The 26,752-nt window shown below is 41.9% G+C and overlaps 2 protein-coding genes across 2 annotated transcripts in view; one reads left to right on the plus strand and one right to left on the minus strand.

The window, feature by feature from the left end:
• SPOPL (speckle type BTB/POZ protein like) overlaps positions 1-19,370 on the plus strand; it is a 130,025-nt gene extending 110,655 nt beyond the window's left edge. Inside the window, exon 13 of the transcript XR_008437864.1 lies at positions 19,282-19,370. The gene's annotated coding sequence lies outside the window, so the exon portion shown is untranslated. The remainder of the gene's footprint in view (positions 1-19,281) is intronic.
• The window catches only part of LOC128810364 (von Willebrand factor D and EGF domain-containing protein-like), a 229,814-nt gene continuing 222,303 nt past the window's right edge, over positions 19,242-26,752 (minus strand). The window contains exon 29 of the mRNA XM_053983162.1: positions 19,242-19,489. Within this exon, the coding sequence (XP_053839137.1) occupies positions 19,242-19,489 (248 nt within the window). The remainder of the gene's footprint in view (positions 19,490-26,752) is intronic.

Below are 26,752 nucleotides of genomic sequence, written 5' to 3' on the forward strand. Positions count from 1 at the left end.
GAACACATAGCAATTTCCAAATGTTTAATTAAAACCTCACAACACTTCTGTGATGTGAATGTTGTAAATGAAAGAGTAGATAAGGCCTTTCTTAAGCAACTTTTGTCTTAAGTAATTTGTTACATTTATCTATCACCAAAACAGGGATTGCTTTCTTTGGTGCACCATAGTTTACTTGTATCAAGATGTCAAAACCTTGCAAAGAAGGAGATTTCTTGGCACCATGGGGAATATCCTCCATGGTGGGCTACTGGTTACTCTTCTTTATTCATCCATACCTTCTCTTTCTCCTTCCTCTTCTGAGGAAGCCTGTGCTCCTTCCTGTATGTCGTCAAAAGTGGGGTGACTCTTCAAGGTATCTAAAACTTTGTATTATATTGTAACAGCTAAATGATTTCACTTGAAATAAGAACCTGGGCTGCCTAGATATGAATGTGTATTCAAATTTTGAGAATGGTTTTAAATAAATACATCCACAGAAGCCAGTTTAGTTCTTCTCACTATTAAGAAATGGCCTTTTTTCCCCCTAAGCTTTCATGAAACTCTACGGTATCTTTTATCCCAGTAACTGGTTTTCTTCCTTCCCCCACAATCCTCATTGATTCGTTAGAACCATTTTTCTTCAACCTCCAAAGGTTTCCTGGTGTAAGATATCTCCCAGATCTTGCCTTTGTAGCACGCTGTCTATTTTAGCTAATTTTATATAAATTCATTGTCCTCACCTTGTATTATCCAGTAGGTCTTACTATTAATCAAGACGTCATTCTCTTTTTTCGAAGGTGTTATTTAGGCAGTCAGTTTAGGTTTGATATAAATTTTGGTGATATTCTCTCAATGTAGTGTCACAGTGCAGCAGGTCAAAGCACAGAAACACAGCAGGGACTGCTCACATTCTGGGCTCTTTTACTTGTCTGCCCTGATGAACTTCCTCTAATTAATCAACCTCTTCCTTTCTTCTCCCTCCCTTTTCCCCATCCTTTCCCTCCCTCCATCTCCTCCCGTGTTTAGCACTTAGGATATTGTACAGGCTCTGAGCAAAGGAGCTCACTTTTCATTTTCCCAAGCTTTCCACCCACTTCCCTCCTCTCCTGCCAATACACACACATGGTGCATTCATACACATCAGTATGCTGCTGAAATCTTGGAGAGATAGATTTGAAAAAGGTAAAGAAAAACATTAAATACTTGTATCTTAAGAGGGCTATAGAAGAGAACTTCCATCTTAATGTTTGCAGTTTGTTGTTTAAATTAGTAACAAAAATACTGTTTATTTTAGCAAATATAATCACATTTTGCAAACAAATACAGATTTTTGTAAAGAAGCAGATTTTCCATGAAAGGGAACTTCTGTTTTGTAGAACAGAAGTGAAAATAGAAGCTAACATATGAAACTACTTTGACTTACATTATGATTAATTCATAAATAACCAAGAACTATATTCAAATGCTTCTTTAAAATGAACCAGTAATATCAAACAACATGATTTATTCACTTTGTTTGGTGCTGTTTTTATACAGTGATGTAGCAGGCTAAGTAAAATGATTTATACAAAGTACCATGCTTGGATTATTTTAACAATAATTTAATAGGATCTGAGACCAAATGGTGTATATCTCACTGTTTCTGCTTTATTCATGCATCATGTAAATTGAATAGCCAAGTGTTTACTGGAAAACAAAGCTGGGGTTGGCATCAGGCATGCCTCTGTTCATACATTCAGAACAGAATGCACTCACAAATAAGTCAAACCCCCAATATCTGCAGAACAAGAGGTGGTTTGGCACCTCTGGAAAAACTCACGTTATTCCAATGTCTTGCCATCAACTAAGGTACTTGCTCTCAGACACCCTCAGGATTTTGACTTGCATATTTGTGCATGCCATGAATAACCCTGCTCCACAATTAAAAAAATAGTATTGATAAGACACACAAGCTCATACAATAAAAACTCAGTAAAACACCAAATGATGATGTGCTCTTTATATGTGCAATCCAAGCCCTCAGTTCATCTGTGTCTCCAAAAATTAAATTCTTTTTCCCTTGATTTATAGAAAACCCATTACAAAGTAATAGCTCGATTTCAAATTTTTTTTTTTTTTTTTTTGCTCCTGGGGTCAGAGAAGTTTTACATTACAAATAAATTTCAGCAAAGTGAAGGATTTATCCCCAATTTTCCTCATTTAAATACACACAGTTACACATACACAAACATTCCTCAGAGAAATCACGGTTATAATTGCTTTGGATAGACATTATCTGTCTATACCATAAATATTTGGGCCACAGTGCTCTGGGGTCTAATTTCTGCCACGATCAATCAGTGTTGCTGAAACTCCTGTAATATTTAGTAATTTAAACCCTGAGAAAATCTTCAAGCCCAGTTGAATTCAACAGTTTATCCTGAGTAAAGAGAGAAGAATTTAATGTTACACTGAGCCACATTAAACAGGAGAGAAGGCCAAGTTGTTAGGGGCTGCTCCTGCTTTTGTCATTGAAAAGCATTTTGTACAAACCCTTTACAAAACTAGGGAGATAAAATCCCTTTTAAAGGGAGAGCACCAAATTCCTATAGGAGTGTAGAAATTATTCATGAGAGTTTCAAGTTGTGAGATTTCAGCTCTTACTTTGGTACAGAAGTGGACTTCACATTTTATACTCATTTCCTTTAATAACTAAGTATAAAGATATCTCATTAAATCCAAACATACTTCATTTTCCAAGAGCTACACTAAAAACTCATAAAACTGCAATAAAATCACAGCATTTTGAAAACCTGAAATAAATAATTTTATTGTCTTTCTTACAAATTCCAAAATTCAGAGCATATTCAATGAAAAAATTTCCTAAAACTGCATTATGTGTTATCATTTTAAGGTATCATATGAAATGATACAGCTAAATGAATAAATGAGTGTTAATTGTCTATAAAAAGGTCAGATACTTTGGTTTAATGCGTTCATAAGAATGTAGGGCCTAATAAGATCAGCTTTAATTGTAGAGCAAATAACTTTTTAAATGACAAATTTTTTTAAATTGATTTAAAAAAATCCAGGAAGATATGTTTGTAGAACTCTATACCCACACACAGAGGCCGACACAACACAAAAAAAAAAAAAAAAACAACCCAAAAAAACCAAAAACACTTTATACAAAGCTGTAAAGAGTTCCAGCTTCGCAAATCAGAGCCAAAGCAAACAAAGACCATGATCTGGCAGCAATTGAAAGTTCCTCATTAAAACCAGATTAATGATAGATACCTTCTAAAAGCAAAAATCTCCCCTCAATCCAGGAAAATACAGCCTGTAGCTTTTAATAACTGAAGAGACTGACGTGGTGTGGAACCGCTGGGGCTTTGCTTGGTATTTTTCTTTGTTAGAATTCAAAGGAAGAGCTTATTGCATTTCTGTTGGTACAGCAGATTTTTCCTCATTGTGCTACAGAAAAAGTGGCCCCTGTGTGCTGGGCAGAGGAGAAGGGAAACGAAAAAGGTGAAGTTGTACACCACGACCTTGCTCTTGCCAAGTTCTTCATAACGACTGCCAGAATTTGCTTTGCATTTATGCAGGGCAAGAAGAGAAAACCCTGTAGAGAAAAGAAAGCGCTGCTTCTTCAGCCCTCCTGTTTGGCCAGAGCAGCAAGGCTGGCCAGGAGCACAGATGGCATCAGGGAAGGAAAAAGGAGACAAGTTCTCCTTGCAGCACTTCTTGGAGTAGTACAGCTACCAAGCTCTCAAAGTGTACAGAGTGCCTCCCAAAGCAACAAGTTAAAGCCTAATTAATTATATTATAAATGGCTATAAAAAACATTGCAAAATTAACCTCTGTGTTTCTTAGAATCCAGCATTACTGGGGTTTAAGATTTTAGCCTGCTGCTTCGCTAATGTCCAAATCTGAAAACAGAATATGCTTATTTGCCTTTTAGAGTTACTTCTGAGAAAAAAGATACAAGTTAGTAAACTGAGGGGAGAAAAACAACCTCAGTGTTGTTTTTATGGATTTTACGATTATGGAACGACCTGGATGGTGGGTAAAAGCCCTTGGGAAACCCTCCTTGCCAGACAGATTTAGGAATATCCCGTGCTATTTAAAGGACTGGCACGACTCACGCTGTCAATAAGAAAGGAGCGTCGCTTACACTGCACTTCTCCCCTTTCCTCTCCTGCGCCGGCTACGTCCCGTGCCTCTGTGCTCTGCGCCTGTGCGCAGCCAATGGCGCTGCTTTCGCTGGAAGTTTTCCGACTTTCTGTGAACACCTCAAAATAATCTCCCAGCATCGTTGAGACCTCTCAAGCATGTCAGCTGTCGGCATCAGCCCCTGTCCCCAAGGTCTGGCGTGCAGCTGGAGGAGTGGGTGGCAGCGCTGCGTGCAGCCCGGGCTGGGCTGGAGGCGTCGGGCACGGCGTGTTCGTGACAGCTTCCCCTGACAGGGGACACTGTGTGTTTGGAAGTTCAAGTTTCATCATGCGACACAGGTTTAGGAGGCATCAGGATCAGGGCTTGGCTGCTGAGCTTTAACATTTCTCGTGCTAAAATAGCTGCAGCACCAGGTGCAACCGTCTCAACAGAGCCAGTGAATTTCATTTGCAAAACACCCTGAAAAAACCCCTCACAATATGAAACAAAGTGCGTAGGCTTAAAAAGTAACTTTTTTAGCACTGTGCTATCTAAATGTAAACATGCAGCACGAGTGAGGCGATGTTACCCAGAGCAGTGGTACAGTGAGAGCAGGAGTGGTGCGAGACCTCAGCCTGTTCAGAGTCCAGTTACGGCCGGTCCAGGTGATGGTTTCTCTTTTTCTTGGTGCTGTTCGATGGATAAAAACACAGATTAGGAGGCACCAAGGACAGCACTGAACCCTTGGCCGGTTCAATCCCAAACCTGCGGGGGACACCAATAACCTCCCCAACAGAGGGCTCCAAGAGAGGCGCTCGGAAGCCGGCCCTTACCCGCTGCCGCTGGTCGCTGAGGCAGAAGGTGCAGATGGACCGAGGCGCGGAGGCACCTGGTGGCGAGCGGGGCTGGGGGGGCTGAGCGGGCTGCGGGCAGGGCTGCGGGCAGGGCAGCGGGCCGGGCAGCGGGCAGGGCTGCGGGCAGGGCTGCGGGCCGGGCAGCGGGCAGGGCTGCGGGCAGGGCAGCGGGCAGGGCAGCGGGCAGGGCTGCGGACATGCGGCACAGGGCTGCTCGGCGGCCGCCGCCTCGTCCTGCCGGCGCTGCTGCAGCAGCAGCACGTTGGCCAGGTGCGAGATGTAGCTGGACGCCAGGCGCAGCGTCTCCACCTTGGAGAGGCGGCGGTCGGCCGGGCGGGTGGGGATGAGCCGGCGGAGGGCGCCGAAGGCCGCGTTGACGCTGTGCGTGCGGTCCCGCTCCCGCGCGTTGGCCGCCGCCCGCCGCCCGCCGCCGCCCTGCGCCCGCCGCCGCCGCGCCGCGCCCGCGGCCCCCCGCGCCTGCCCCGCGGCCGCCGCGCCCCCGCCGGCCCGCATCGCGCCCGCCGCCGCCCCGCCGCTCCATCACTTTTATGCGCGGCAGGTGCCGCATCGCCCCTGCTCGCCCCGTGTCCCGCCGGCCGCGCTTGGCGGCTGCTCTCGGCCGGGGGCCGCCGCCGCCGCACCTGTCGCGGCCCCGGGCTCGGCACCGGCTCCGCGGAAACCCCCCGCTCCTCCTCCTCCCGCTGCCGGGGGGGCTCGTCTGCGGCTCCAGCGGGAACAGCGCTCCCGCATCCAGCGGTGTCACCGATCCTTGGATCCTCGTGGGGCGTACGAACCTCTGCGGTTTTTAGCCATTCTGCGCCCCCGTATTCCATGTCTGTTCCAGCCGTGTATATGCATGTGTGTGGGTATGTATGTCACAGGATCGTTCAGGCTGGAAAAGACCTCAGACATCATCGAGTCCAACCTTTGAGTGGCTGAAAAGGTGATGACCTTGTCAACTAAACCACAGCACTGAATTCATGTCCAGCTGTTTCTTGAACACCTCTAGGGGTGGTGATTCCACCACCTTCCTGGGCAGCCCCTTCTAATTCTTGACAGCTCTTCATGTGGTGAAATTCTTCCTGATGTCCAGCCTGAACCTGGAGGCTATGTCCTCTTGTCCCTTCACTAGTTCCCTTGGAGAAGAGGCTGACCCACCTGGCTACAACTTCCTTTGAGGTTATCTTTTGGCTGGAGTAATAGATCAAGAATGGAGGTGGATTTCACCACCTTCCCCAGGCAATCCTAGACACATACAAATCCAATTTCTCATTCTGTTCAGAATGAGTGTCTGCCTCAATCATTTACTTATTAAAAGGTCATCATAAGCACTAATTGATTTCACCTCTTTTCTTCATAAAAATTTGACATCCTGTCTGAGCTCAGAGACTCCTGAAAGGTCATGGCACAGGTTTACTCAAATGAATCATCTCTACCTGATTAAGCAGCCCCTACTGACTCTTTTTCTGTGGTCTTGGAAGCTTATTTGTGGTGACCTAAATATGACTCCTTCTTCCCAAATCAGGGCTGGATTAGCAGTTATATCTCTCTAATCATGGGTGCACACAATAAGGGTCAGCAGCTGCTTAGACATGTTTGGCTGGGACTCGTGCTCTCTCAAAATACAGCTGGTACCAACAGGCAGGGCACCTCTGCAGTACATTCCTCTGCTGGGATGGCAAAGTGCTGGTTTATGTTGGTTGCACTTTCTGTTTGGATGTTGTAGGAAAAAATGGACCAACACCTCTGTCAGCCAGTTGCAGCAGTATCCTACCTTGGCCTATTAATGAGCAACACTTCTTTAATGTGATTTTCCTTTCTGTTACTTGGGAGAAAGAGAGGGAAAGTCTTTCGATTTTCCATTGGGTGATGTATTAGAGATTTTTGTGATTTCTATAGCACAATATTGCTGCAATAAAATTAGCTTGAGGTTGAGGTGTTTGATAGCAAAGGCTGAAGAAATGCAAGGCTGCATGGACAGGTGTGTGCCATGCAACTGATCCATAGGAATTCCTTTGGGGTGAGAGCAGGATGTGGCCCTTCAGCACCAGATGCTGGGGAAAGCTGTGTTCAAAGTCATGCAGTTTTCCTGCAGTTTGTGACTATAACCATATCCTACTCTCACAGTAGGATATTCTATCTGCTTAACCTTTCAAAAAGTAAATGATCTAGAAAGTTCTGGAGTTGAATTTCAATCCTTAGAAGGGCTGCTTTTTTGAAGTCTCCAGGTAAGCCGTCTCTGTCCTCCATGCAGGCTTCTTCCTTTTTGTCACTTGCAATACTTCTAGAATGAAATTCCTGACCAGACCAAGTCAATGACAAATCTCCCACTGACTTTAGTGGAGGCAGGATTTCACCCTTGACATGTTCTGGTGGCTGAGCAGTGGATATAATTGATTCTTTGTCAGACTCACTCATTTGCTTAACGGTGTTTTCCTGTCCTTAGCATCTCAGTTGTTTCAGTTTCTTTGTTTTTTCTTTTCTTTTTTTTTTTTTTTTTTTATTTTATTACTGAAGGTAAACCAAAAAAAATATCAACCCCCTTCCACAAAAAGCAAAAAGAACCCTGAGATAAAACTAAAATGGGTATTCTGAAAGTCAGAATTTATGGCTTATTGATAAATCAAGAATGAGAAAAGGATGAGCAATACTCAGGAAGAAAATAATGCTGTACCTGCAGAGAAAACCAGAATGATTTTCTGTGACTTTACAGCAAAAGGTAATTTGGGGGGTTAAGGACAAAGGGGTGGCTGAATGAATCTCGTTCTGTTTCCAAGGCATTTGGAAATAGTAATGCAAGATTTTTTTTTTTTTTTTTGGTTAGATAAGGAGTCTTGCAAAAAGAACAAAATACTGGTGAGTTTAATTACTAGGTTATTGATTGGGATAATATTTATTCAAGTGCTGGGGGAGCATATTCCTCGAGGAAGGTGCAGCATTGCTGTTATTTCACAATTTGCTGAATTGCTAATAGCGAGCAAGAATGGGGCTGCATGAATGCAAAGCAGAAGAGTGGGCAATATTTTATGTGCAGTGATAAGGTTTTGCCTGAAATTTGCCTTCGTGCTACATGGAGTAAGTTATCTGATATCCATTGTAAGGAAGCATTCAACAGTATTCAAAAGACTGGAAATATGAAGTATCTCACTGATTAGTTGCAGTCTAGTGGCTGGCATTTCTTTAATTTGCCTTTATTTTTTGAAGAACAGTGTTAATAGGAAATAAAAAAAAAAAGAAGAATTCAGAAGAAGTCAATTTGGAAAAGCTATACTTATGAAAAGAGCAAGTTATTTAGAGGATAACAAAAGAAACAAATCTAAATTAGCAGCGCTGAATGTCTCTGGTCACAGCCAAGAAGCCTTCCAACTGTATTTCCATTAAATAGGAAGTATAACACAAAACTGTTCACTCGTTAAAAAAAAAAAAAAAAAAAAAAAAAAAGACATTCAGGGACAAAAATACAAAAATGCCTTTAAAAAGAAGTACTTGAATGTTTGTGGCCTCATTCTGTGCCTGCAGGTCACACTGACTTCAGTGAGACATTTGTTTATTCAAGAGCAAAAATATGGCAGTATCCTATAGACAAAATTTTTGGTTTTTTTCCCCCAACTGTTCATATTTTTCTGCCTCACTCCATGGTGCTTCTTGCCACATGCTGTGTTTTTTGAAGGATTATACTCTGCTTGCCTTCTCCATCAAAGCCATTACACATACACATGTATTTTTATTTCTGCATACAATATTGCTCACATGTATGAGGAGATATATCTGTGTTGTAGGCAAAAGCAGCACAGATCTTATACAGATTTCCAAACCACTTTGTCATTAACTGTTTTATTAACCAGGACATTTCTGCAGTGCTTACCTGATAAGGCAGGTGCAGGCTGTACCTCAATCACATTTGACAGAAGGGAGAGTCCAGCTCTAACAAAGAGAAACAAATACAGGATGTTGATGGCTGGAAATGCCCACAGAGCTGAAAATAATATATTTGACAAAATGTTATCAATTATGTGTCTGTCTTGGACTTTGGCTGGCTGTGACAACTACTGCTGTCCTTCACAAACCTGGGTGATGGAGTTGTCATTTTTATTGCAATTTTTAATAAATGTGACTGCCATAAAATACCTGTTGATTGAAGAATCTTTCAAATAGCATTTTACTCTATACAAGTTCTTTAAGGGAGTGATTTTAAGGAGAAAAGATTGAGGAGCAGTCAAAATATGGGATGGTGCAAGAGAATTTTTTGGTGAAGGAGGATTTGCACAGAGCATGTTAAACGAGGAAAGGTTAATCAAGAGGTAGACTTAAGGCTTCATGTGTTAAAATCCTGTCAGGTGGGATGGTGAACCTTCCAGATTGTAATAAACGTCCTGCACACATTTTGAACTCTCAGTCTTCTACTGCAGTGCAAATACCCAGGCAGGGGAGGAGCAGGAGCAGCTCTGCCCTGCACTGCTGGTAGTTGATTAATGTGGGACCTAACAAGTCCCTTCTTGATATTCCAGCCAGCCAGATTTAGCATGACACTTATCTCTTCACTTGCAATCTCTTCACTTACAATCTCTGTTCTTCATCTGAATTGATCTGTGCCACGATTCTCCGGTGTGTTAATGAGTTTTCTGTGTGGTGGAGTGCTAGAGGCCTTGTTAAACGCCAGGGACATCCTGCCTTCTGCATTTTATTTATACACCCACTCTGTTACTCTTGACAAAAAGAAGCTGAGTTGTTTATCTTCAGGTTTTTTGACAAAAAATTTGTCTTACAGTAATTTTCTCTGCTCTGGCTGCCCACAGAGGCAAATCCAAATATATTATTCACCTGCTATTTCAAAACCATTTAAACTTGCCAAGTCTAAGTGGTGTTTCACACATTGTGCTGATACTCTCAAAGTTGTTATTAACTGCCTCAGAAGTAATTTTTGATTGTGGTTGCATTTAGCAGAAAGATGACAAGGCATGTTCTTTTCTCTGTCAGGCTGAAGTGATATAAGGACAATACACTTGCCCTTGGAAACAAAATGTTTTGGAAGCAGTGTTTCTGCAGAGTCTGTTTCGTTCATTAAAGCTGCCAAAGCCCTCCTTTGCCTGCTGCCTTATTTCACTGCTTTTAAAATCCATCCTGACAGACCTTGGTTAGTGTTTGGGAAGATGTTGTCTAGAACATTCAGCTGTTGTGCATGGTTTGGGAGCTGAGATGCTTTGCTAATCCATTTGGAAATCCCTGTGTTGGTGAGAAACCAGGCCTTAGATGAAGCTGTGGTAGCTTGGGTCTCTGTGGAGCTGGCTGCCTGGCCAGGAGGGGCTCTCCCACTCTCCTGTAGTTTGCCTCAAACATGAATCCATGCCTCAAACATGCACTGCAGAACTGTGTCCAGCTTGGTTTTACAGGGAAAAGGGACTGGGAGCACCACCCAACAAGGAGTTGTGCTTTTCAAACTCTTCTCATGACAAAGCACCAACAGCTCGTGCTCTCTGTCCACTTCCAGATGCTGTCACATGATGGTCAGCCTGTGTAACCTTTTACTACCCCACATCCCATTTTTTTGCCTTTTCAGAGACTAAGGGTTGCTAGGTCTGTTTTGCAGTGTCTGATGATTCAGGCTTAGCAGCTTGGATCACTGATGGAAATCCAACTTTTCTGGAGCTTTCTAGGTCACTGAGAAGCAGAATGTATAGTATGAAATAGGTGTTGAATCTTCACACAGAATCCTGTTTGCTTGGGTTTGTTTTTTTTTTTTGTTTTTTTTTTTTTTTTTTTTTTTTAATAAAGGTGGAATGCTGCTGTAGAAATGCAAGTGAATTTTAGTTATAAAAATAAAAACTCAGCTACTGTAATAATGAACAGGAACAGGAGATGTAGAATCATCCAGTTGTGTGGAACAACTATTGCAGACACTTCAAAATCCTTATTGCAATTTGATTTGTTCAATCTTCCCCTCCCAATCATAGTTACATCTGCCAAAAAAAAACTTTCTTCACCCCATACTTCTACTTTTATGAATAGCACTACGCTGCACAAGATTTTGTAGGTACTTTAAAGAATGTATTTCCAACAATAGCTTTAAAGTGTTTAGAGCTGACTAATCCAAAGATGTCCCAAAGCCCATGAAAGAAATATAATTGATTGTATAATTACCTCAGCTTCTGTAATATCACTGCAACTGAAGTTGTTTGTATGATTTCTGTCTCTCTTCTCAGCTTCCAGAGTCTCCTCCTATGAAGATACTCAAAATCTGACATTCTTTAGATACTTCACTTTGTTCTCCTTAGTGCTTCAATTCCACACAAGCATTTCTGTTAGCAAAGACAGAATCTCTGATCATGATTCCTTAGTTCAAATTAGATTAAAGGACAGATTCAGTTTCAGACACTCAGGTTCAGGTCAGAACTACTCTGCTGCCACCAGCTGAGTTATCTGTCCCTGCACCAGTGTAGCTGGTGGCATCATCAAAACAATAATAAGCTTTAAGTTGCCATTGGAAATACTTTATTGATATTAGAGACTGCATGGTCTCAATTTTTGCCAGACAAGTTGAAGTGGAATATATGTATGTGTATAAAGACATAAAGCTGTTTCAGTTTCAAATGTGTGTTGTAAAGAAGACAGTCAACTTTTCAGGGCCATGTGATCCTACAATTTATAATGAAATTGTCTCATCTCTGACCTTTTACTCACATTTGAAGTAGGGGAAGTAGATACTTTTATCTTCAGACAGGGATGTGGAAAGTTTTCTAAAAAGTTCCTTTAATCAATATCTAATTGAAAGTTTTAATGTGATAATTTCACAAGTTGGAAAAAATAAAACCAAAGAAATTATCTACTTAAAACAGAATTGACTCTAAAACACTGTAATTGAAAAGAGTGTTTTGGAAGCCTAAATCCACAGCTGTTGGTGAAGATGTATTCCGTTGTTCTTTGGAGCTGAACTAATACAGTTTAATAAATAATAGGTGAATTATAGCAAACAAAGATTTTACAGTCTGAAAGCTTAAAAGAATATCCTGTTATGCCAAACAAACATGGAATGATGCAAGTATTATGCTTTTGGAATGAATTTCTAGCTCTATCAGAGTAGATAGTATAATGTAAAATAAGTCTGACTATGCTAGTTAGATTAGGGATCTGTGCAGACCATAATAATCTCATGTGTACTGTAAGTATAAGATTTTTTTTTTTTTGATGGTTTATACCTATAGAATCTTCATCTTGATCCTGTTGTATGGTAAGTCTTTTACACATATTAGAGACTGCACACCAAAGATCAAGCTCAGACACAGAAAAGCCACTACAAAGATTATTGACCTTTCTTGGGGTGCCTATGGGGATATCCCTTGGGAAAGATTAATGCTCATTAAGAGTCCTGCTGACAGCTGGCAGACCAGGTGGTCCTGCAAAGCACAGCTGAAGGGTCTCTCACCCTGAGTCTTTAAAGATTGTGCAGGTATGAAGTGGCTTATTGGAGCTCTGGGTTAAACCAAACTCTTTGTTTTAGTTTCAACGAGAGCTGTTTGCCTTGTGTTTTCTGCACATGCCCTGCTGTCTCCCTGAAATTTGCCCAATTGGCTCTCGACCTTGCAGCACAGTTTGGAGTCTTGTAGAACTCTTCTTTTGTGCTTCTCTTTGGTTTAAAACACCCAGAGTTTCCAAGCTGCCTTCCTCTTGGCTGGAATGGACCATGGCCCACTGTCCAAACCAGTGCTTTTCCCTCACAGTGCTGCTGTGGGATCTTTCCCAGAGATTTACAGCCTTTCCTTGCTGGAAATACTGACTCATGTCACAGGCTGTCCTTGCTCACTGCAGACTGTCCCTAACTGCTCTTTGCCCAAGGTTCCTGCTTCACTCTGGGCCAGCACACATGGCCAAGGTGCTTCAAACACTGTCCCAGAACTTGGCTCGTCTGTGATCGCAGCTTTCATGGGAACTGGGAAAATGCAGATCATATAGGAGACAAGGAAACTTGAGGTCCTGAATTGAGTGTGCCTGAAAGAGAGCTGCCTGGATTCACAAATACATGGCACCACACCTCTGTTATGTGCAAAGTAAGCCCTGCATTGTGGTATTCACATGCCCTCTGAACAGAGAGAGACTTAGCTTTCTCAGGATTTCTCCTGAGAGAAGCTGTGAGGGAAGCAGAGAAAAGAGAATCAAAACAATTCTTATCTCATTCGCTGTTTGTGCCCATGTGGAATGTGTTCTGGAGATTGTTTACCCAAGGTGATTGCTTGATTGGATTCTGGTGATGGTGTTTTGGATTCATGGACCAATTGGATCCACGTGTACGTCTGGACTCTCAGGAGAGAGTCACGGGTTTTCTAGTTAGTTAGCTAGTTAGTGATAGTTCTTGTTAGTGTAATATAGTTATAGTATAATATAGTTTAATAAAGTAATTAATTAGCCTTCTGAAATCATTGGAGTTCAGACATCATTCTTCCTTCGTCGGGCATCCCAGCACCGATACTGCATCTTTGTTAAAAAGCTCTCTAGTGAAGTGATTAAACTTATGGCTTTACTAAAGCCCTTCTGCAATGGAGATTTAAAAAAAAAAAATAATCCTTTTGAATGAATGACATTTAAATTAATTTATTTCTTTGGTCAATTCTATCTAAACCTCCACTGCAATTGTTGATGTTACTTACAGGGAGAGAGCCAACAGTGTTTGTATGGGTAGGCACATAAAATTTCTTGAACTATTGTCAGTTCTCATTTTTCCAGCTGTACTTGCTGGTTCTTTTGGACACTTTGGCAGTGTAGTAACCCACTGCCAAATTTTATAAAACAACATTTCCTTTTATATCAAGAATACTACCAGAACCTTGTAAAAAGGAATTCTGCTCTTGTGTCTGGCATTTAGAAAGTGTGGTTAAAGAAACTTCAGTTTGACATATCCATCAACTATATTGAAAATTATTTCATAGAGGAAATAATGGCTTTCTGCTGAGATCATTAAAACGAAATTCTTGACTTGTCTTGGTACCTTTGAAGGTGTGGAGAGGCAGACTTGCACAGTTCTGTGCCTGTTAGGCACATATCTGCATGCTGACCTGCCTTCCAGGCAGACCTGAATAAGTTGCTTGCCTGAAAGGTGCTGTACAAAGGCTCACAACTCACTTTCCAGGCAGACAAGAACAGGTACTTGTCTGGGAGACAGCCCTTTGTTGATAACCTGCCTCCAAGGCAGATCTGTCTAGTTATCTCTGCTGTCTTTGAAGCAGCTCCACACAGAGTTGTGTGTCCTTAGTGGGCTGCCTGCCTGGGAGGTACTTGGGCTGATCATCTTCCTTCTAGAAAATCCTGAGCAATTAGGTACCCCAAAAAGCACCTCTCCAACAGGGACATTTACAATGGGAACTGGCAAATGTGTTTAGTTCTGACTGATCACTGTGTCTGGTGTTCTCTATTAACCTCCCATGTATAAGGACTGTAACAAACATCCCTCTCCCACGTTCAGAAAAATAAAATAAAGAGCTTGTCAAAAAATTCTGCTAATATAGCACAGAGCTCACACATGCTGCTTTCTGTGGCAGTAATCAGGCTGCCAAACTTGCTGAAGAGAAGGAAGGGAGTAGGGAGAATTTAAAAAAAAAAAATCAAAATTGCTATGCTATGTTGAAGGACTAAAGGGAAGGTGGATTCTGTATTTCAATGTTCAGTCTTAAAAATGCCATCTAATTATTATGTCAGGGATCCAGTTCTCAGTCACTTATACAACATCATAAGTGCTACATGCTCATTTCTAATCAAAGAAATGCTTTATTTTACTGAAAAAAAAAAGTAATTACTAGTTAACTGTAAAATACAGTTTTGTTTCTTTTCCTTTCTTAGGGAAGTTGAGATTGCAAGTCAGATATTAGATTTGAGAAAAAAGATTCATATAACTCAAGGCCATAAACCAGCAGCAGTTAAGTCACCTGATAAAGGATAGATCAGATATTAAGCATTTTTATGTTTGCTGCAATATTGTTGTGTAAGTATATCAGTGTAATTCTGCAGTAGGATGGTTGCAGTTGGTTATAATCACTCTGGCAGGCATGGAATGAGCCCAGAATTAGCCTCTTATTTTAGTTCTGCTTATGTTTTGTGGAGGAAGCAGGGATTTTACTTTAGATATGTTAGTCCTGGATACAGTGTGACACATCCCATGTGTTTGGAAAACATTATGTTAACTCAGGAAGTGCAGCAGCTCGTGGTAGGTACTGCAGTACCTGTTGGTCCTACTCTGTTTCTTCCTGTAGTCTGATCCAGTCCAGGACTAATATCTGCTGTCAGGGATAATTTCTCCCTCTTTCAGTGCCCCTAAATCTCCCAGCTGGGGCTCTCTGCATGAAGAGCACTTAGGGGTGGTGCACTCTGTCCCAGCAGAGGAGTGTGGCCACCCTCAGGCAGAATGCAGGAGCACTTTGCTGTAGGGAGACACATGTCCAGTGCAAGCTGTTCCCAGCTTGTGGCTGGCCCAGTGTGATTTCTATCATACCCCTGGATGCATGGAATGTGGGATTTCTGCTGCACAATTCTGCACCTGTGCTGGGGAGTAAGGAGGATATTCCCCCTCTCCTTACAGGCACTCAGGTGCCTCTGTATCACAGAAGAAACATGATTAAAAAAGAAAATCTTGTACTTGGAAAGGAAAGCAGTGAATTTTATATTAGTGCTTTAGTTCTAATCTAGGCTAGTTTTATAGCATGGAGAGGCTTTTTTCTCCCTCTTCTGCCCAAGTTAATTTCACTCACTGGGCACGAGGAATAGAAATTAGGAGCCTGAAGTCATGCTGTGATATCCAGAAATACAGGTATGATCCCCTTTGTTTCTTTCCTCATCTTTCTTTCCCTCAACCTCTTTCACCCCATCTTTATTCCAGCATATTTTGACTAATGATTGTGGCTGAAGAAATTGAAATCTGCTCGTGGGTATTTCTCAAGCAGACTAAGTTTGTCAGCTAAATTATTCATTGTGAAACAGCTCCTCAGAGACAAGGACTATACTTAGTGTAACGGTGACCAGAGTGGACCTTTGGGTACTGCCACAACAGTCAGATGCAGCACTGACAACATTCACAGTTTCAAAGGAGCGCAAATGACAGCACAGATCTCTCCATCACACATGGGTGAGGTGCAGCTGAAAAGCAGGACCTGCTCATGAGATAAGAGCTGGGTGCTGACAGGGGAGCAAATGCCCAGTTACAAATAAAAGTAAGCAAGTGCTGAAATATAGTGAAACTGGGTATAATATTTGGGTGTAGGATATTTGTTTAAATTCTGCCTTCGTGGGACATGGCTGTGTCAAATCACTTTCCCAGCCTGCAAAGAATCGGGGTTGCTTTGTTGTTCAAAAACCAGACCGAGATTGTTGCAAGTCACCAAATGTCCTGGTGCTATGTGCCTCTAACTGGGGTAGCTTTTGATCAGCAGGACTGAAAACCATACTTATTTGAGTTCATATTTTGCTTTCTGCAAGACCTGGAAATGTTTATAATAAAATTGCATGCTGTTACATATGAATCAGTTGATAATAGGTGGCAAGTTACTGGTCCAAATATGTTTAAATAATTTTTGAAAAGTAATTTGAATAGTACATTTGAAACATCAAAGTTTATTGAAGAAAGTGTACAAATCTCAGGTTTTCATCAAAGACTTTGAAGGGATTAATAGGAAGCAATTTCGGAAGAAATTCTTCCCTGTGAGGGTGGGAAGGCCCTGGCACAAGCTGCTGAGAGAAACTGTGGCTGCCCCATCCCTGGAATTGTTCAAGGTCAGGTTGGATGGGGCTTGGGATAGTGGAAAGTGCCTGCGGCAGGGAGTGGAACAGGATGAGCTTTAAGGTCTTTTCCAGCCCAAACCATTCTATGATTCTATGACTTTCTTTTTACTGGTGCAGTATACTTTTCTAACTCAGCATTTTGGAGTTTGCCAAATGTATTGTACAAAAATCCTCTGATGCTCATCTTATGTGTATTTTGAGAAACATCAAGCACTAAAGAGAAGACTTTAAAAGACATGGACAGAAGAAAAGAGATACTGAAATCCAGTGACTGTGTTATAGAACTGAATCTGCAGTAGACATGGGTAACCAAACCTCTGACCCTCCAAGCTTTAGTGAATTCAATAAAGGGTAACACAGATCTGAGAACCATAGTTATTAGTTTGAGTTTTGTGCTGCTGAAGTCCCTGCCAGGCTTTTGCTGGTATTGTCCATGCTCTTCATCTCTATCCTGCATAACAAAATATTTCCTCACACAGTATGCCATGGTCTCCTATATACAGCAAGAATGATGAGTGCAATTACCAGCTGGGAGTGAAGTGGAAAAACCTCAGCTTGTCCTCAGTTCATAACCCTTCACTGGATCAAATCAGACACTCAGGGCATTTTAGAAACTCAGGCCAGCTTCTTACACACAGCAATTTTTACACCTTGGTCAAGGTTACTTTGTGGGGTGTGAATACCCATTCTGATGCGGTGGGTAGAGAGTAAATTGCCTGGAAGTGCTATTTTAGACATGAATGGAGAATATTTACTTCCACCCTTTACTTGGGCCAGACTTTTTCTCAGGCATAATGTTTGCAGGGTGAGCTATGACCTGTTTTTCATTTTCTCCTGGCTGTTTCTCTCAAAAAAAATGGGTCTATCTCTGTGATCCTTTCCAAATGAAATCTCACTGCTCATCCTGTTTTTAAATCAAATCAGCATTCCACCCCATCTCCTTTTTGCCACCTGAGATGTAATAATTTAAATGCTTTGGGAAGGAGAAACAGCCACTAAATGTAGTGATGGAAAGAAATGTGTTAGAGCAAGCATTAGTCCTACAAAATGCAGAAGTCCTGGATTCTGGATTCTTGTGATTTTGTGCCTGTTTTGGAGTTGGGTTATGACTAAGCTCTGATTCATACTGTAGTTTTTTCTTGACGGGGGTGTGAAGTTTATTATTGCTGTCTAAGTGTTTGTACTGATAAACTGTGTTAGGGATACAGGGCCTTTGAGTCTCTGCTGGGTTTGGTCAAACTAGCTCAAAGATTTAAAAACCACTGAGTGGACTGCCCAGACACACAAGCAAGCTGCTTTTTCCCCTGAAAATCCATGCAAAAAGCCTAACTCATCTCACCCCTCCCTGAGCTGTACACTTTCCATAGCCCCTGTTTGTCCCTGACGTGCCTTTAAAGCTGGAGCTAAGCTTGCTCTGCCTTTGCTCCATCGGTCTGACATCAGTCATCAGTCTGACTTCTAGCCACACAGCCTTTGCCTGTTCTGGGGCCTTGAAAATGCTCCCAGCTGGTTTCTAAATCTTCAGCAGGGCTCTGGTTTTGGCCTTGCAGCACCATTTTTCTGCTGCATCTTTTCATTAAGGGTGGATCCATCCTGGTACAACCTTTGCCCATTCTTCCTATCCCTGGCCTTTGCTGGATTTTAGCTCACCAGAAACACACAACACAATAGCAGGCAAGCAAATCAAGACATATTTTTCTGCAAAACAATTAAAGTCTTCCCCACTTCTAACACAGCATGTAAGGAACATATTTTCCACTTCCATGTGCTGAATTTGTCTCTCATCATTACATCATCTCTGAATTACAGGCTCTCTTCTCTTGGTGCATGTCCAGGAGTGCACCTTGCCCAAAGGCAAGATGGCAGCTTTTGCTCACTCTGAGTTTACTTGCAGAACATGAAAAAAAATATGCTACCGGCATGGCCAGCAGCTAAATGTCAAAATTTGGCTCTAAGACAATACTACTTAAACTATTTCTCTAAGTAAGTGCTCCTTACACAAGGAGGGATTGAAGGATCAGACTCATAGCATTGTAAAATCACCCTCTTAGGAATATTCAGAATTGCCTAGAACATTTTGAATCTAATTCTCCAAACCCTCAGGCAGCTTTGAATATCTCAGCTCTAATGCATTGAAATAACAGACACTGATATAAAAAAATGAGAGGGTGATAGTTCTAGCCGGGCGATTTCCCTCAGGGGCTGCGGGCGGAGTTCTGCCCGCGCCTGGGCACGGCTGCGCAGGGGTCACTCAGCGGGCACCCCTGTGCCCACAGGAGCCCAGGGTCATCCATCTGCCCCAAACCCGCGCTCTGCTGTCCTAAGGGATGTTCTGGTGGCAGATGTCGCTGCTACACCAGCGGCCAGGCCATCTCTCCCTGCCCGAGCTGCCGCCGTGCCGCCCCCGGTTTCCGCAGCGGGCTGGAAACCTCCCAGGACAGAGGCGGCCTCGAGGCAACGCCGCGCACAAATTCACTCTCATCTCTGCATCTGACGGATTTCTAAAGGTCTTTTATCTCACTTGTCCAAATCTATTTCCTTCGGGAAATTTTTATAGCTTCCCAAGCTGCCGGGACTTGCTTTTCCCGCCGGCTGTGCGCGGAGGATGAGGATGGCCGGGATGCGCTTCATCCCCAGCGCAGCGCGGGCACCACGAGATGGCACTGCCTTCCTGCTCTTCGCAGCAGCTTCAGCTGCACTGTCACCTTGCTCCAAGTTCAGCGTTTCACCGGAAGGATTTCTTCTGAGCAAAGATTTTATTTTCCCTGAAAAAAAAACGGGACGGGGAAGATTGTTTTTATTGTCTTTACCCAGTTCAACACCTCAGGTCACCCTGCAGCTGAAAATGTTGTTGTGCAAGGGGGCTGAAAATGTCCCACAAGCATCAGAATCTGGTCACCTGGTTGCATGCCGAATTCACGTTTTTTGTAATTGTGATGAGTTGTTTCCTTTTGAAGAAATGTTTTCCACCTAACATCTCTTCCTGTTTCTTTTTTCCTACCTTTTCCTTTAATTCCAAAATCTCTAAGGGGTACAGTCAAGTCTCTGATTGAGAACAGGGATGGGGATGGGGTAGGTAGTGGGGGAAGGATAAAAGAGTTATTTTTTCTTTCGTGCTATCAACTGAAGAACACCTTGGAATGTTTGAAATGATATTATTTTATAAATATTGTATTACAAAACTATAAACACTAAAATAAAAACTTTTTAAATACTTGCTTGTAAGAATCATGTGTTTAATTCCTTCATCTGAGTGTCTGAGGAATAAATTCAGTGCAAGTAGGATAAACTCCCTATGCCATCAGTTTTCTCCAGTAGTTAATATTAAATTGAAACTGATAATGATGGAAATTATTTTTGAACAAAGTGCTATTTGAGATGTTTGCAATTAAAAAAATTACATTTTAATGTGATCTTTGCTGTTTTATGTGAGCTTACATTATGCGTGTTGTTGTAACAAGAAAAATGAAAGAAGAGAAAAAACTCATTGAAAACAATTTCTCTAAGGTCAACAGGTAGGTAAAATCTTAATTTACATTGCAGACATTGCTTGGGACGCAGAAGGGAATAAATACATAGAGACAGCCTGTTCCAATCCTTTCAGTTCTCCACAGTTCTGTCAAGAGCTGCAACTCCTGCCCTTTCAGTCATTGCTGGTGTAGTTCTGTACACAGATGAGAAGGAAATGCTTCTTTATTTCCAAAATGAATTCCAGTCAGAGGTAGGCTAAAAGCACCATTCATTTAGATTAAAGATCTTGAAACTATCATGGTTGCAACCATTTGTCACAGTTTAAGTAGCAGTGCATAAATGTTGTGCTGTTGGTATACAATTTAATCTCTGCTGACAACAGCTCCATTTTTAAAGTTTCCTCAGCATCCTTTTTTAATGGCTTACATTTCTTATAGACAACCTCTGCTGCTTATGCAGAAATGGGACAACTCTGTAGGCTGCCAGACCTGAATCTCCTCCAGATGGGGAAAAAATGGTAAAGCATCAAGTGCAGTGTGTGTGGGAGCATCAGGCAAAGGGAGTTTGCACCTGATTCCATGTGCATCCAGCTCAGTGCATGAGCTTCCATTCTGCAGGGCCATTTGATGGTTTTTGTTGTTTCAGGTCAGAACATATAGGGTAGGTTTTGGTTTGTGACTTTTTCCTCTGCTCAAACTGGGTGAAAGATAACTCACAGGACAGGAGTTTGATTTTTTCCTCCATGATCTTTCCAGTACATAAAAGAAGCCTACAAGAACCATGGAGTCATCCTGCAAGCGCATGTAGTGATGGGACAAGGGGGAATGGCTTCAAACTGAGAGTAGATTTAGATTAGGTATTAAAAGAAAAATTCCTTACTGTGAGGGTGTTGAGACACTGGACAGGCTGCCCAGAGAAGCTGTAGATGTTCCATCACTGAAAGTGTTCAAGGCCAAGTTAGATGGTTCTCTGGGCAATCAGGTTTGGTGGAAGATGCCCCTGCCCACAGCAGGGGGGTTGGAAGCAGGTGATCTTTAAGGTCCCTTCCAAATCAGGCCATTCTATGATTCTATGATGTTTGCAATTATTCTGGTAAAAAAATATGAGCAATGATTTTATCAAACAAGAATACTTAATTTCTAGTGGATGTCACTCTCATTGTGATGTTGGCAGAATGTTTATAGCTGTAGGCCTTTACTTGCATTAAAGCATTAGCCCAGAGAGAATAGGTTATAAATCCCAGTGTCTCTTTCCAGGGATAATGTCCTTTATAGACCTTCTATAGATCTTCTCATTCTGTCTGTGCTTGAGACTCTGCCCAGCCTGGAGCAGGTGGAGGAAAATGTTGTGAATTATGTGCTGCTAAGGAACTTTGCTGAGCTGTGTCATTGCAGCTCTCAGTCTTATGGGAATATATCTTCAATAAAGAAAATTAAGGCGCTGGTACATGAAAGAATACACTGATAGAAACATAAATTGCAGAAGTCTCATTTGCAAACTTGCAAACAGAGATGCAAAAAGTTATTTACAGTCTAAGTGTGTTTTCACTAACCCAAAGTGATAAGAGGGTACAACGGATCTGAGGATATCCTGAAGGACCTGGAGGTCTGTTTTAGTGGGATACTTTTGATACAGCTGAAGGTGGCTCCTGAAGATCAGAGTTAATGCTCTTCTTACAAAGTCACTGATGAGAGTGGTTCATATAAATTCTTCAGAAAAACTCTCCAGTCAGTTCTGCCAGGCTTTTGTACTTATCATCCACAGCTTTTGAAATGTGTGCAATTGTTCTGGGTAGGAAAAGAGCAAGAAAGTCTTTTAGATTAAAGTATAACCTTTATAACCACAGAACCACTGTAACCATTTATAACCAGAGTAACCATTATATCCACAGAAGAGGCATTTCAAGCATATGGAAACAGAACTGGCCCCAGCTGACACATTTAAGCTGTGCCAATGCTAAAAAATGTTAGAGCCTCCTGAGTCTGCAGGAGAAGGTCAGTTTAGCTGGAAGTTGCTGTGAGTAAGTAGCAGCATCCAATTCAGGTAAAGGAACAGGACTGGCAGAAAGTACAGGTTGAGACTGGAGTTGGTGGTAGGAATTAGGGGCCAGGAGCCAGGCAGCAAGAAAGATCAAAGAGATCAGGGGTTATTATATGCAAAAACCTCATTCAAAATGCTATGAAATTTAGTTTGCAGGGGCAAATATTACATGCAAATTTGGAGGATGGAAAGCAGCACTACATCTGGGTTCAGCTTGCAGTCTGCTAAAACACACCACATGGAAGGTGGCTGTCCATCCTGTGGGATTCTAAGGAGCCATGATTCACAGTGGTGCTTTGCCCCCTCCCTGGCCCATTTGGCAGCTGTTTGCAGCACTGGTTTTCATTGCAGCACTGGTTCTCACAGTGCTGCAATGCTTTTACTGCACCTTTTCTGACATATGACTACGAATGTTGGACCATCTCAGCACCTATTGCATAGACAGCGATTTTCTGTTTTCCCATCTTCATTTTCATTGCAGATTTTCTTTCCCTGGCACCACAGTAAGTCCTCTCTGCCCTCTGCCTTTCTGCAGCTGGCAGCCACACTGGCCCATTTCCCCACCCCTGCCTGCTCAGCCCCACCAGTGCTGGGATAAGTCCTCTTCCACCTCTTTTTTTTCTCCTCCAAAAACTTCTCTTTTTAAGATCTGAGACTCTCATTTCTTCAAGGTCACTTTGGATTTAATTTACCAAAATGATGTGTTTAAAGAATTAATTAATATTCTAATATGGCATTTTAAAAAATTGTCATACAAATATATTGTAAGTATGATCACATCTCTCTGAAGTGAAAATCAAGACCACTCAATGTCCTTTTGTCAAACTGATTGTATCTAATTAAAAAATAAAATCCCAGTGATGCAGCTTTTCTTCCCATTAACATGCACTGCACATGTTACTACCTAATTTAATACAGAATGTTGTCTTGCTTTGCTCCATTCTTGATGAAACTGCCCTGTTTAGATGAAGTTGAGGGGAAATTGTGATTTAGCAAAAGAAACAGCAATCCCCACCATACTACACAAAGATGTATCATTTGACCATTTATTTCTTTTCCTCAGCAAGTGTATCCAGCTATGGAAGGAGATGGACTGGCCCTTGGGCTCGTAGTGCTGCTAGCCTGGCACTCTGAATTCTTGGTAAATAGATAAACATGCCTATAAGATTAAGTGACAAATTCACATCAGCACCCAAAGCTTTGATCAATACCACTAATCCATTAAGGATTACAACAAAGCATTTTGTGTTTCTGTCCCTTCTTTCTGGAATTAAATGTGAACCAAAAAATAACAGATAAAATATTTTTAAAATTAAATAAGGAAATTACCCTTTGCACATTTTAAAGATAAAGAACCCTCATTAGTGCATCTGCTGGCCTAGACAGGCTGCCTTTGAAAGCAATTTAAGTGTAACAAAGTAATTTTCAAATTAAAACAGGAGCGGCAGGTTTATAAAATGAAAATGTAACAGGGGCAGTCACACAGCCAGATCCAAAATCCCATCTATCTCCTGAATCTGACAGCAGTTAATTTGACCAAATGGCAACTGCACCTGAAGGAGAGGGGACAACAGCTGAAGTAAAGCCAAGGCAAACACCTTTTGAGAACTTAGCAAAGGATTCAAAGTCCATTGAAGAAAGTGGGAATTTTTCTATTGACTTCAGTTGCCCAAATCAAGCCTTCACTGCCCTGAATAAATAAGAGTTTATGACTCAGTGTATCCTCTTTCCCCATGGAAAGAGCCCCTGCAAGAAGCTTCACAAGAGTGACTGAATTACAGGGCAACAGGACTTTGCTGCAATTTATTTAAAGTTATTTTCATGCCTGAGAGTCTGCTTAGAGAGTCAGGTTCTGCAGTGATGGAATTGGAGAGGACGCTTGCTAACATAATGATAAGGTCACCTAAGTAAGTGTCCCCTGATACCTGTGACCTGTTAAATAGTTTTGAAAACACACCTGACTGTAGAAAGAGGTTTGTTTATTGCTTGTGATTCACTTGCCTCAGATTTCCTTCTGCGTCCTCGCTTTTACTTTCCCTCTCTCTTCTCTGCCATTGTTTTTTGCTTGTTATAATTGAAAACCGGTAAGAGAAATGTAACTTATTAATAAACATTCTCCGTGAAATAATGTTTAAAAATGTAGAGCTTGATGAGCCATCCCCTGGGGTTGTTAGATCAAGGTCATAATGAGTTGGTGCCTTTGCTTACTACAATATATAGGAGCCTAATGGCAGCTGCAATCATTTACTTTCCCTCCTTGGCTCTTTGAGAGTTATTTGCTTGGTTACACGAGGTGTCAACATTAATGCAGATGGGGATGAAACCTGAAGAAATTAACATAAATCGTGTCAACATGCTGTCTTCTGATGTATTGCCACTTTCTTTAGAATTTCGTTTTATTGCTATCAATATTTTCCTCTGATCATCACTACTGCAACATAATTTCAACACTGAAATTTAATTTAGTCCAAATGTGCTGTCCTGTTCAATCAGCCATGGAGGGTTCACCCAGTCAGTCCCTCCTCCCCATTTTTTCCCACCTACTGTGTGATTTTGCTGTTTATGGCTCATTCTCTGGACTTTCACACCCCCAGCATTTGAGAAAGATGGAAAAAATGCCATGGCATTTCATTTAGTCGGTGTTAACTCCACTCCCCTGGGTTGTGAGAAAGTGAAAATTACTTTGTAAGATAAGACTTGGCTAACATAGGAGCAAATATCACTAAATGCTGAATCTGAAAATCCAAGTGTAGACATGGTGTAGACATTAAAGGAATTCCTTTCATGATCTTTAGCCATGTCATTTCATGACCAGTAACTCTTGAATGCTGCTGTTGAATGTTTACAATGCAGTTACAGGTTTCTGTGGGAGAGAAAATGTCATTTCCATAGGGTTTCTAAGGAAAGTTGCAGTGGCGTGAATACCACAGAAGGACAAGATTGATGTCTTTGCTTACGGTATACATTTAAATCTAGTTTCTGAGTGGAATTCTGTATCCTGAAGGAAGAGGAAGAAGAAGTCTCAGAGTGGGTAATAAAATTCATGACTTCCAGCTATGGGGTCAGGAGGGATGGGAATAGCCCTGGGCTGAGTGCAAGGGCTTTGCACTTACAGGGATTTGCTTTTGACACTTTTCTGGGAGCAGGTATAAATTCTAGGTCTTCTCTTTCTGCTCAGTACTTCCATTCCTGTATCTTGGAATTATTTTCTATGATTATAGGGTCTGTCTGGGTCTGTGGAGTGAGTTCCATCATGTGAAGTGAAATATGTAAGAGGGAGATAACGGAACAAAGAAGAGGGAAAAAAAAAAACAGGCAAGAAAAGCAAAATAAGGAGCTAAAAAAGAGCACTTCAGAAGTACTTGAACAGAGTGGTCATATTTATATCCATGAGCTGCAGCTGCAGAGTTTTAATAGCAACAGCAGGGCTGTCTTGCTGAGAAAGAGCAGGAGGAGGCAAGAAGACCCTGATGTGGAACAAGGCTGGAGTGTTGTAACCTGGTGGAGAGAGAAGCAGGCAGCTGCCATGGGCTGCTGGAGGTGATTGAGAGCCACGGGCTGGGGCAGCTGTGACAAGGTACCTGAGGGAGCAGGGGACATGGAGGTTAAATCACATCTCCCTGGAGGCTGATGGTGATGCCAGGCAGTAACAGTATTGCCTTGGGCTCTGCCATTTTAACTCCATTTCTCTGAGTGCTGTACAACTTTTGACAAAATAAATCACACTTTGTTTTGAGGAATTTGTTTTCTGCATCACAGCCTTTTAGTAGTGTTTCTTGTCTTCCACAAGAAAAAAACTCAGTTGGAGGGAGGTCTGGCAGGCTGCAGCAGCAATTACCAGCCAAGGGGATATGATTTAGAGACCCACATCAGAGAGGTCCTGGGAGCTGATGTCAAACACAAACCACTTCAAGGAGGTACCTGGGAGATGCACTCAGGGGTCTTTTGGAGAATCTGAAAAGGGGCAAAAGCAAAAACTCCTGCTCCTACAAACACAGGAGTTTCCTTCTCCTCCTGTTGGCACCCAGCAGAACAGGGAAATTTCACCTATCATTTGTCTGTATTATCATGAACAAACTGATGCCCCAGGCAGCCCCAGAAAGATGGTTTGGGCACCAAAAATAGGATATAGGGAGACCTGAATTTTCTCTTCAAGAAATTCAATACTCAGATTTCTATCTGAGCAAACCCTGCAAGATGACAAAATCTATTTGGACTCTGTGCTTTGAATGGCAGCTGTTGTGTATGCTTCAGCTGGACATATTCTACAGTCTTCCTTTGTGTATGTAGGAGATGCTCAGGCAAATGATACCCACCAAGGGAACAACAGACCTTTTGCACAGATTTTTCATCCTGAAAGACAGATTCTCAATTCTGGACTTTGTTTCTAGAAGAAGTGGCAACGGTTCTGATTATTTCTGAGTGATGATGATACTCGGAGCACTGTTTGCTGATAGAAGAGAAATCACCAAGGAAATGGAAATGTCAAATGCATACATGGTTGCCTTTCTTACTCT

This window comes from Vidua macroura, chromosome 7 (genome assembly GCF_024509145.1).
Source record: "Vidua macroura isolate BioBank_ID:100142 chromosome 7, ASM2450914v1, whole genome shotgun sequence".
NCBI classification, from domain to species: domain Eukaryota; kingdom Metazoa; phylum Chordata; class Aves; order Passeriformes; family Viduidae; genus Vidua; species Vidua macroura.